Here is a 12,807-nt window from a genome sequence, read left to right as displayed (position 1 = left end):
ATTCCATCTTGTGTATGCGATTCTCCAAAGTGCTCATTAGCTCTGAACCACATATTTTTCCTCTTACGGGCGTTCTTACTACCACCTCAATGGCGTGTGCGAGGGGTTAACAATGCATTCCTGCCTAACCCATCTTCTGTCAATCTCTCATCAGGCAGGCCTAGGGCCGGGTCCTCGACAAAAGGACATACCTTTTTTCACCCTCGCAAGATATTCCACACCTCAACTCCACGTCTCTCCCACACAGTCGATATTTATACAAACTAGGTCGCCGCTACTTGCATCCAATCTGACCACCGCCATTACATGATTGTGATGCTTCAGGCATTGCATTCTGCCACACTGGTCCAAAAGAATTCAATTCTTCTGGCAGAACTACAGCTTATTTTTCAAGATTTATTGGCGAACAAGATACTATATGTGCTTAGCTGCCTACACACACACGCACACACACACGCACGCACACACACACACACACAAACACACACACACTTATAGCTTGTTGAGCAACACAAGTGAAGCAATACATGTATGCATAACGTGACCTGAAACGTTAGTATTGCATGCATAGATCCTACTTCAAGTTTTAAACCTACTTAAAATTCTATGGCAAACAAAAAGCAGTTGGAGAAAAAAAATCTGAAAATGATCTCTTTCAAAACTACTTGTACAATGCAGCCTTTTTAGGCTCTTCAAGGGGCCCCAGGTGAATTGAGTTTTCAGTGTCGCATTACAAACATTTGAGACAGAGCCTCATCTTTTAGAGGTATTAGGAGACCAACACTGAGAGAAGGCTAAATTGAAATGGTACTAGAAAATTTTTGGAATGTACTGAAATTGGGCTACTCCTTTGAATGATGTATGGTACACAAATTCAGAGTTGCTAAAAAAGGAAACCTGAAAGTAATTGTAAAGTAAAGTAATTGATCAATTTCCCATAATGCATTTGTCTTTAATTTTAACAAAGCGAAACGTATATGGTGCGATAACATTTCATTGGAGAGAGAGCTCTCCATCCTTGGCTGGGCAGGGATTCAGAAGCAGTATCAACGGTAATCAGACACCTGCCCTATGGGGCATCCGCGCCCGTGTAAAGAGATAGCTCAGGCATTCTGCTCTATATATTGCTTAATCTATTGTGCTCCCGTTTACGTCTGATCTCAAAATGGGTCCTTTGTGCAAGATCTACTGAAGCTGCTACTACCTTCAGCCTCCATTCAATACCTCCACTCCACTGAACTCCCATGAAAGTATGGCCATCCTAGCATCCTGTCCTTCAGCCAACCCTTCAGATTCTCCTTAACATACTTAACGGCAGCTATTCTTAGGGTCTGCGGGAGGCAGCGCTCCTCACCGTCAAACACAGAGCCGCGCGCACATTAGGCTCCTCTCCAAGCCGCTGTAGGGGAGCCATTCTGGCTCTACTGTATATCACTGTGAACAAAAGGCAGCTTTTTACCCGGTTGCCTGTTCACTTGTTGTGATTCAAGGAAAAGCCACATCAGGCATTAGTCGCAATGTAGGATAGTGTAGTTAGGACAAGTAGGGATTGATTTACAGGCACAGGGAGCGGCTTTAAGTTTTTTCCATGTCCGTACTACCGTAATTCAGTTTGACTTACACAGCTAGATTTCACAATTACAGGGGCTGGAATGTTAGACAGATGAATATGGAAATGGAATGGAAACGTTAAAAATATAAATCATCAAATCATAAAACCAATGCATGTGTTTTCACTTTCATCAGAATATGTGATATAAAATAAACACCACAGTAACACAATTCCCATAAATTACATTCTTTTTGTGTATTGCAACAGAATCAGAATCAGCATCAGCATCACGCTTGCATGTTGAGTTAATTTTTTACAAATAAAATTTAATCCATAAATTTTTCTCAAATGAGAAAAACAGTACAACAAAAGATATGCTCTTCTGCATACCACTGTTGTGGTTATTTGCAGTACTGTCACCTTCCTGTCAGCTTTGACCAGTCTGCATTTCTGCTCTGACCTCTCTCGCATTTCTTCCCTCAGAACTGTTTTTTGTTGTTCGCACCATTCTCTTCAAACTCTAGAGACTGTTGTGCTTGAAAATCCCAGATCAGCAGTTACAGAAATACTCAAACCAGTCCGTCTGGCACGAACAATCATGTAACAGTCGAAATCACGACTGTTATATTAAGTTATTGCTACTGAGCAGGAATTGTGTGTGCACAACTTGAAGAACTCCACTCAGAGGGGGCATTGATTAAGGCATGCACTCTCCGCTGAATGTGGGATCCAGAGCCATTGTTTTAATGCCCTGGTATGAATAATCCCTGCTATTCAATCAGCAGTCATTCACAAATCCTTTGTCTGACTTGTGGTTCACATAATACTTAAAGTCAATGAAGAGTTGTGTGGTCTGAGAGGCCCATTTAAATTCAGTTGCAAGATGCTGTGACGTCTGGAAAAAAGATGTTCTTTTACAGTACATTACCCGTTTTTCTTTCCAGGTTTATCTCATACACACTGGCTACATACTCACAGGAAAATCTACAATCACCCCCTGTTGAAGTAGGTTACATTAGTGGGGTTTCCATCCAACCGTTTTTATGCAAATTCTGAATTTGCACATCAGTAAACCTGAGTGGAAATGCCTGAATAAAAAAAAAAAAATTAAATTAAATTAAAACAGCAAAATATTGCTAAAACGTTTTTATGCCTGATCGAGGTGGAAAAGCTGGCATATCTCTGAAGAGGAGATGCAATGAAGGGTGATGCAAACAGATTTTTTTAAATAAAAGATGATGTGACAGGGACCCAAGTCACAGGCTTCTGCTGCAGAAAACCCAAAAAAGGGTGGCTGGCACTCTTTTGAATTCATAATCTTGTAAATTCCGATAGCTGACGATAACAACAAATTTACCAAAATTTTGTACTATTGTTTTTTGCATTCATTCCTTTTTTCACAGTTCAATTTTCAATCACAAACAGGATATGCCGTTTGAAAGCGTTAAAACTCACATTCTATCTGTATAACTTATTTTAAAATGCCATTGCTTCAGTAACCTTATTTTGAAACATATGGGTGGCAAAACAAGTGAGCATCTAAATAGATTCTCAAAATATTTAATTATTGGGTAATTACTTGACAAAAACTTCAATCAATGCACCACAATGAATATATTAGTGCACAAGATGTTAAGATGATGACTGCTGCGGAGGAAATGGAATGCATTTTTAGCATTCCAAGACAAGGTGGCATTATATGACTTGTATAAGCCTAAATCCAGGCAGCTGCTAGTCTATTAGTAAGTATTAATTTGATAAACAAAGCTGAACTGTGCTAAATCACCATAGTGATGAAAACTCCTTATTGTTGCTGTATTTTTATGAAGAGACACGCAAATAAAGAACTACTTTCATATCCTGTATGTGAGGTTTCACTTTGAGCTGTGCTGCTGCTGAATTTTTCTTCAGCTGTGCCACAAAAAACACCTTCAAAAGACTTGGCAAATCATCAAAATACAGCAACATGCAAGTTAAATGTAGGATATAAAACATCAAATACCATAATAGAACCTATCCTCACAAGTTTCATACAGTAAACAAAACAAAGAAAGTTTGACCCATCACAAGCTTTAAATTTCTCTACTGCTTCACACTTAAAGGAAACCCTTGCAGCGGCTACTTTCAAGGCCAGTTATGGTTCATAGGAGGTCACAGAGAAAGTGGTGATTATCACAGCGAGGGGAGGCCTCTAGTCACCAAACAAACCTATACTCAAAACAAGCACCACCATAGAAACCATAGAAATCCCATCAAAAACCTGTGGTCTGAAATAAAGAAGGGGGGTCTATAAGCGCAAACTCAAGGATATCAATGATACTTCTGCATGGAGGAATGATCAAAAATCCCTCCAAATGAGTTCTCTAACCGTATTACCAATTCTAGGAAAAGACTGTTATCAAGATTGATGACTGATGGCGGTCATCTTTGCCAGGGGTGTTTGCACAAAGTATTCAACCAGGGGTGCCAGTAATTGTGGAGCCAGGAAATGGGGGAAATAGTTTTTTATTTGAAAAATGTAAGACTTTGGTTGATTCCATTGAATCATTAATAGACCACTCTACATATGTTGGGAAATAAAGCTTATGTTAATAGCTGTATAATTTTTTTGGTTTACAGCACTTCATTTTGCACTTAAGTTTACTTTTTGCGCATATTTATTAAGGGTGCCAATAATTCTGGAGCCCACTGTATAAGTAAAAGATCTTTGGGAAAAGAAACCATTCAGACACACTGGGCCTCTGTAAAGGTCATTTTGGCACACAGGGCCTTTGTATAAGAGCTGGCCCTATGGATATGGCTGACATACTATACCTTCTTTCATCTTTACACATCATTTCTTGCCAGTTACTGTGCTAAAACCATCATTCAAGTAAAATTGAACCTCTTGCTCAATCTGTTCAGGTTGACACAACCTTCCTATGTGGATCAAAGTACATACAGCCTTACAATACACGCTCTGAATTTAAATAAATAGGTTTTTCCCCACAATTACTAATATTGACAAGCCATTAGGATGCATTAAAATGGCAGAAAAATAGAGATAGGAAGATAGGAAGAGTGCAGCAGTCATTTATCAACACTGATCTCTTGTAAGATTTGTGGCTCAATAGCTCATGGACAGTTCTAACAGGGGAAATTTAGACAATACACATTTGAGGCTTTCAGCAAATGCAAACATTTCACAAAAACATTGTTTTTTGTGATTAATTACCTTAGTTTTTACACTGGGAGGTTCAATTAATACTTGATAGGCCATTACAAATATGCATTAAAAATAAAACCCTTGGCTGACAACTTGGCTTAAAGAATCTATTCGGCCCACTAGCTAAATGTTTCACTGTAACTGTCCCCATTTCTTATATGCAGCTGCCATCAACTTGCAAAAAGTGCTTTTGTTCTCAAAGGTTTTGTTTTCATAGCTACCTAGCTAACATGCATAACGATGCATGAGTTAAAATTATAGTTAGCGCCATTCTGGGGGCATGGCTCAGGCAGTAAGAGCAGTCGTCTGGCAGTCGGACGGTTGCCGGTTCGATCCCCCGCCCAGGCTGTGTTGAAGTGTTCCTGAGCAAGACACCTAACCCTCATTTGCTCCTGACGAGCTGGTTGGTGCCTTGCATGGTAGCCAGTCGTCGTTGGTGTGTGAGTGTGTGTATGAATGGGTGAATGAGAAACATCAATTGTACAGCGCTTTGGATAAAGGCGCTACATAAATGTCAACCATTTACCATTCTTTTCCATTTCAACGATAATTATGCTGTCTGAAACTAATTTCTTCAGTCAAATCTTCAGGAGACGCCAACTGTCTGCCATAAACATGGTATTTGCATATTAAGTTACCTTTCTCAGCAAGATTGTATGTTCTCTCATGTGTAATGAGATATATCCTATAATCAGCCAGTTAGCTAGCTAGCAAGGTATAACTAACTACAAGCTAGCTAGCTAGTTAACTAGCTTGCATTAACACTGTCACTGCCATTTTATCGTGTAGCTAGAGTTAACTGGCTAGCCTAGTGAACTCACTCACTGTTGGGGTTTATGACTAGCCTAAGAAACTAGCTGGTGATTTAGTTGTACGTTTTCCATTTATGTGAGCCGACCTAGCTGGTCTTTTTTTTGACCACCCTTGCTCTACTGTATCCGACACATTTTCACACAAGGACAGTGGACATTGGACAATAAGTGAGACTGAGCTGTTGCTACTGTCGGTGTGGTATGGAATGTCATCTGGCTACTAAAGTTACCTACATGTGATAAGGTAGCTGAACATAACAGTCTGTGTAGAACTTCGGATTAGCATTCAAGTTAGCATTGCGTCCCGCCATGTTAAGTCTATGGACAATTCATCAATAACATTTTTAATTCTGAGGTCTAATTCAAAAGTAATAAATGTAATAAATGTATTTTTAACACGTTTATTTAACACATATTTCTGAATTACAGACATAATTAATGTTTTTTAAGGGTATCCATAACACAGAAATGCCTGCTGACATTGTAGTTTTGAAGTGCTAACCAACACAACCCGGGCTCACTATAATATATATTTTCTTTTTTATGTAAAATTAAAATACTTGTGTATTTTCACACCAACAGTTTATCCATCCACTACCAGATTTTACATCATCATGTACCTGTGTGAATGTATGTTGTTCAAAAGTCAATATTTTGTACCCCTCCAATCAATATCCTTTTCACACAGCGGTGCGTTTCCTCCTTTCACATCCGCCTCCTCATTTGACAATATTCAAATAGACTCCCTGCCCGAAAGATCTGTTTCACTCGTGTATACGCCATATTGTAGTAGTGTTGGTCTAACTTCCGTTTCAGCTTGTTGTTAAAGGTACTCTATTTAGGGGTCACTCCTCATGGACTCATTCCTGTGAACCATGAATTCATTCCAGCCAGAAATGAAACTAAAACAAAGAGAAGTTCAGTTATGAGCAACCTTTCAGCATTTCATGAAAGCACGTTCAGATCAGTTCGCCAAATACGCAGGGGATACATTATTGACAAGAGCACAATTAGACACCAAATACATTCACAGACGTCACACTAGCTGAAGGGAAAACGGGTTAGCAATACTGTTGTGCTCAGACGAGGTGGCTGGTTCTGCGCCTCGGGTCCTGAAATATGCAGGGTGAGTGCTGAAAGGAAAACCTTCACCAGCACAGCGACCTTAATCTGAATAAAGAGCAGGATGCTCATCTTTCACCACGCTGCCGTTTGCTTTCGCAGGCGCAGGGGGATTTCAGAAAATGCATGCGTCCCCCTGTTCATGGTTTGCATTTCACAGATGGCTACTCGGGGCAACATCAAGGGAGACCCAAGGGGTCTCTGCCACGAACATCTGTCGTTATCCGTGTCAATCTGTGTCCTCTTCTTCTTGCTGCGCTCTTTCCCTCCTAATTGAGGTGAGCAAAAAAATATGAACAGAAATGATGCAGCATATCACAGAACATGGTGGTGGTACGGAGGGTTTACACACAACCAGCCTTACGATACAGGGATTCCCTTTGCAGATGAGACCGAACACCTCAAATACTGAGACCCACTTCTACATAACAGCGTGAGTTTCTGATTGACTCGTTTTAAAGCATGCAGGTATGATTGGACAGGGTGGGTAAGCATACAGGTACAATTGGACAGAGCGGGCAAATCTCCCAAACCTGCTTTGCTACTGCTCTCGGCATTGAGTCCCATGGCTCTGTTGGCCCGTCGGGGTAACATCAGTCTCTGGGTGTGTGGTATTCATTGCTGTGAAGTGACCCTTTGACACTATCACATTGGCTGATAGGCTAATCTCACTCCCAAGACAGAATCTGAAGCCAGGATTCAAAGGAGCAGCTGGTGTGCCAGAGAACTGTCCCCCACTGACTGCAATGCCAAAAACCTATTGTTCAGAGAATTTTCTCGCTGCTTAAATGTTGGGCCAAAACAAAAGGGATTTCCTCTGATTTTTTTTTCAGTCACAAATGTATTTCAGGATGCATTCACTGGTAGCAGAACAGCCTTCTACATGAAAACCAACACAATGGAGGAAATAGCAGGGATACAGCTAATTTATTTTCACATTGCATACTCTTCCTGGTTATTTTATACGAAGCTCATTAAAGTGGATCCACTGGCACTCAGCACACAGGCAGATACCAAGTGCTAAAAATTACAATGGCCTGTATGGCTTTCACATCTTTTTAGGTGCAAAGATGTGTGGTTTTGGCATGAGGACACTTTGTGAAAAGGATATTCCGAGCTTCTTCCTGATTTAATGCGAGCTCAGAAGCACTCATGACTTTGTGCAATATGATCTCTTTTTACTTTCACACCCTGTGCATGTTTGTCTGTTTCAGAAAAATACATAATATAACTGTTTAAGGACACTGCGACACTGAGGTGTTATTCTTTATTGACACTGTTCCCATGAGTTAAAAAGAATGGAACAGGAGCAATCTCACACAACCATCATTCGCCTTAGAATTGCTGTTCTTGATGCTATTTCTGGAGGTTATTTTTGTTTTTGCAGTATGTACTAAATGTTTAATACATGTATGCATTATGTGTATGCATAGTGCATAGCTATATCCCTTGTGTGGTAACTTGAAAATAAACCAATGCCAAAACATGTTACATGCTTCACAGACAGACGAAACAAGCAAACAAACAGCCTCCATGGGTAGCAATAACCTGGCATCGGTTCCAGGAACAGTGATATTGGCAGGGGTAGGGGGGGCAAAGTTCTAAGGACATTCCAATAAACAAATACGCAGTATTCATTTTTCCCTTGTTAATATTAGATGTGAAATATGAAGTGAGCATTTTTTAGAATTCATGCAATTGTATAATTATAATGCGTTTGGACACGGGTGGTATATAAAAGTTTCAGAAGCACACTTTGGCTTTATTTTATGTTTACACAAATCTTCACTGGTACAGGTTTTTTTTAAACAAACAAACAAATAATAATTATTATTATTTATTATTATTTATTATGTCTGCAGAAACGTGGACTGAAAACCATAACAAAGAACAGGTTAAGTGCTATGCTTCAGTCATCTGCACATTGCATAACTGGCAAATAAGGCCTGTCACTTTTTCTGACTGGCCGTGTGCAACATCTCACCAACAGGAACACAGGGAGCAACAGTCGCCTCGAAGCCATATTACATAACCGTGCTGGAATGAAAACACACTGGGGCTACTTTTGGAGATGGGATCTAACCCCTCACACAGCAAACTGGTTGTGGGAACTCCTTGCGAGATCTGTCTGCAAGCACAACCAAGCTGGAACCCAACAGTGTTTTCCTGTCTTCAACTAAGAAACTGCATTAATGTGCACAGATTACCTTAATCACTAAACTCCAAGCCCTTCGGGGTCTGTCATGGCTGGAGCATTAAAATGATAGACCCAGAAAGCTAGCAACCACCTGAAGGTTTACTGCAGGCACTACAAAAGTTGAAGTCATTAAAATGTGCTTAATTCCCACTTAATTTGCCCCTGAAAGCATGCAATAGCCCTTAATTAAAAAATTACATTTACGTTTCCATTTATGTAAATAAGGTATATTTCAGGTGCTGGACACCTTATAATGTACTTAATTTACCCCTTCGGATAAATAATTTTTTAATAAATTGTATTAAAGAACAAATCCCCCCCCCCTTAAATTGTGCATATTTTCCCAATAAATAGCTCACTTTTTAAGGTGTAAAATTACAGGGTTTTGTTTCAAGGTACTAAGGAACCATATAGTTCACCACTGATCTGTGTTTTTGTTCTATATTAGGAACACCTGTACACCTACTTATTCATGTGATTATCAAATCAGTCAATGATTCGAAGGGAATGGTACAAAAAACAAACAACATTCAGTGAGCAGTAGTTCTGCGGGCAGAAATGCGTCGATAACGACAGAGTCAAAGCGACAGGGCCAGAATGGTCGAAACTGACAGGAAGGTGAAAGTAAATTATGCAAATGACTACACATTACAACAGTGGTATGCAGAAGAGCATCTCTGCACACACAACGCTTCAAACCTCTAAGTGGATAGGCTACAGCAGCAGAATACTTAAGTCTAAAAAATAACGAATAAATACCTAATGAAGTGTTCACTGAGTGTAAATACAAGGGACATTTTTAATTGAAACATTATGCCATGCTCCCAAGACACCACAGTTTGTTGACTTTCAGCCACAAGAACCTTACACTGTAGTACACAGACCATGGACCATTGTCTTAAAATTTGACACCTCTGGAGACCACACAAGTGCTCAGCTGTGATACAACGCATGCTGTGTGGCTTTGTTGCAGTCAATCAACAGGTCACTTTAAACACACAACAGTTAGCATAGGAATAATACTGAATAGTATTTTTGTTATAAATGACCATATAAAACTAGAAAGCATGAAATATATGCTACATTGTATGCCCCAAATTACCTCTATTCACCCTACATATACATTTAAAAAACATTATTTTGTAGGAACACATTTAAAAACGTGTCAGACCTGCCACAAAATGTGACAGATGACATCTCCCGTCTGGAATCCCTCTTCCAGTTTGACAGTCAAATTCTAATTTTAACACTTCGGTCTGCTGGCTAGCCGCAGGCCAAAATACACTGAATGTTACAGTCTTCACACGTTTATATCTGTATTTTGTAAGCTATGTTCCCAAAAGCAGCTTTGAATTTGATTTGTTTCCTGTTCTCCTATTTCACACGTATTTTGCATTCCGTGATTAGCGTATTAGGTTATTCGCGTAATACATGTCACCGAACAGCCTACTAGGGGAACTTCTGGATTTAGCTCTGTGACTCAAATTTGTTAATGCGCTTTATTAATGCGACCAAAACGATAGAGAATGTAAACGTATAGCATGCAAATCCTGATAGCAACAGGACACTCTTCTATTTATGTCAAGAAAATAACTTGCTAACAATGTAAATAGTTTCTTAATCAGTTTATGAATATAAACAGTTGGTTATACTTCCAATGTTGTTTGCCGCGGTATAGGTTTTTATTTTTTACTAAAATTATGTTAGGCTCTGAGATTAATTACATAATCAGATGATGAAGTAAAAGTGAAACAAACTAACCTTCATGATGCTGCAAGGTGTGATCAAGCCTCCCTGACTCCTCTCATTGGAATTATCCCGGCTTCTGCTGCCAGCCCTGGGACTGCCGTGTTCTTTGTATCTTCCATTGGTGCACACCGCCTCGGCTCCGACGACGGGGTGCGCGGTACCTACGGCCGCCGCAGCTGCAGCAACGTCCAGAAATGCTCGAGTACTCGACGAAAGAAGCACGGCGTCATTGTTGTTTAACCCCACTATCTCTGTCCCGACCGGTACCGCAGCTGCTTGATTAAGTAAAAGTCCCGTTCGTGCTTCGGTAGCCTGTACCTCCTCCGCCATCATCCCAACATCACCAACTAAAAAACAAAAAGCATCACCCAGACTACAGCACTAGTCGTCTACTAGAATTTGAATTGCCTCAAAATGGTTAAAATGTTTAAATCTGAAATATTCCAGACGTGTGCAAAAGGCACATTGATACAGGTTTCGCTCAAACGCACAGGACAGGCAAGGTTGGAGAATCAGCCCCCCTCCAACTCTTGCCGGTTCTGGACATGAAATTAAGCAGATGGTGCTCTTTTTGTGCTCTTCTGTGACACAGTGTTCCTGGTATTCTTAAAAGATTTTCTGCAGCGATTCCATGACGATAACGAATGGCTTCTATGAACGGAACAGTACCTGCTACTTTTTGTTTTCAGGTACAGCTTTACTGTAGACTAAACAACGTTGCTGTCTCCGTTAGACTCCGCTTGAATGCTGGTTTGTGAGCGAAGCACAGGCACTTCCTTACTTACACACGTGTTTCCTCGGGATGCAGCTATTTACAACGCGTCTCTCTCTCGCTCGCTCTCTCTCTCTCTCTCTCTCTCTCTCTCTCTCTGAATTTTTATTCGAATTAAAGTTAGTAACATTTTGTTTCTGACATATGTGTTATGTTAGACAATATCTTAGTAAAGTAAGTATAGTATATTAAATCTTATGTCAGATGCGCCAATGGTGAAAAGAGACGTGATTGCGGTCTGCTTTTTTAGGCAATTCAAGTGCCGTCAGTTGGTTTGATATGAAAGTGTGAGTGTTCTTGCGATAGGCTAAGCAACCAAGACTTTTCCCTTGTGTAACCATTCTTATCTCAAAAAAAGGTATTAGGTTGATGTGTTAGGATATCTCATCATTTTTAAACCAATGTATTGATGCTATTGGATAATATAGGCTACATCACGTTGCATGAAGCTGTGCGTGAAATATTTATACAATATTTAAGGTAGGCTATGGTTTAAGTGCAAACAGCAAGTCAATATCGTCTGAAGAGAAACCCCCATTGTGATTAGCGCTCTCTGGCGGCTGCGGAATTGGTGCTTAAGCGTTGCAAATGAGTTTTGGTTCTGAAAATGGTGTAGCTAATACGTTAGGCTACATTAACAGGGACAATTAATTAGTGTAACATTGAAACAGGAAAAAAGAAACTATGTGGCATTGGCGGTTGTTTTTTAATGGAATTATTGACTTGAAAAAGTTCTTTTTTATCGTCGGTGATTTTATTATCCACTTGAATGTTTTTGCTTCTGAGTTTTAAGCGCTGCAGAGTCTTAATTTTACGCAACATGTCCCTACAGCCACACATAACCGTGGTCGCCCTTTGAATTCGGTTTTTACTTTGGGACTGAATTTTATCTCTGTATTTGCAAGACATCCTCGTTTCTTACCATGAATGTATTTTCTTTGATACTGCTTTCCAAGCGCCTGAACCGTTACAGTAGCTATACGCGCACAATAATCACTAGTATTTTTTAACGACGATTAAGCTGCCAAATTAATGTTTTACTGGCCTAAGTGTAACAAAGACTCAGTCCAGCATGGCAGTGACTTGGTTTGATGATTTAATAACTTATGTTCAGCCACATTAGGTGATATTGCTCCTTATAAAACATGGTCTGTTAATCCTTCTCTAGGCTGAATGAAGATAAGGGAGTTAAGGGATATCAGAGCCAAAGTTAAATTTCCTCCTAATTGTATGGATTTGTAGGAATACTGTAAAATGTACTGCTGGTGACAGCAATTACCTACAAGATGTTTACAGTAATAACAATTACAGTACCAGAATTATTACTCTATTAAAAATACAGTACTTAGACGGGTACTATAATTGTTACAACCAGGACAGTCTCCAATTAGCCTGTAG

The 12,807-nt window shown here is 39.8% G+C and overlaps 1 protein-coding gene across 2 annotated transcripts in view; it reads right to left on the bottom strand.

Annotated features, from left to right (window-relative positions):
• Nucleotides 1-11,421, bottom strand: part of plcl5 (phospholipase C like 5) — an 88,755-nt gene extending 77,334 nt beyond the window's left edge. Inside the window, exons 1-2 of one of the 2 annotated variants that reach the window (XM_061222914.1) lie at nt 11,307-11,413; nt 10,650-10,984 (exon numbers count right to left, since the gene is read on the bottom strand). In XM_061222914.1, the coding sequence (XP_061078898.1) occupies nt 10,650-10,970 (321 nt within the window). In that variant the 5' untranslated portion in view covers nt 10,971-10,984; nt 11,307-11,413. Of the gene's footprint in view, nt 1-10,649 lie in introns of both variants that reach the window. The other variant, XM_061222913.1, reaches the window with a different exon arrangement.
• Nucleotides 11,422-12,807: the final 1,386 nt, after the last annotated feature.

The sequence above is a fragment of the Conger conger genome, chromosome 2, assembly GCF_963514075.1.
Source record: "Conger conger chromosome 2, fConCon1.1, whole genome shotgun sequence".
NCBI lineage: Eukaryota > Metazoa > Chordata > Actinopteri > Anguilliformes > Congridae > Conger > Conger conger.
The sequence above is the reverse complement of the archived record's forward strand: the minus strand, read 5'-3'. Positions and strand labels throughout refer to the sequence as shown.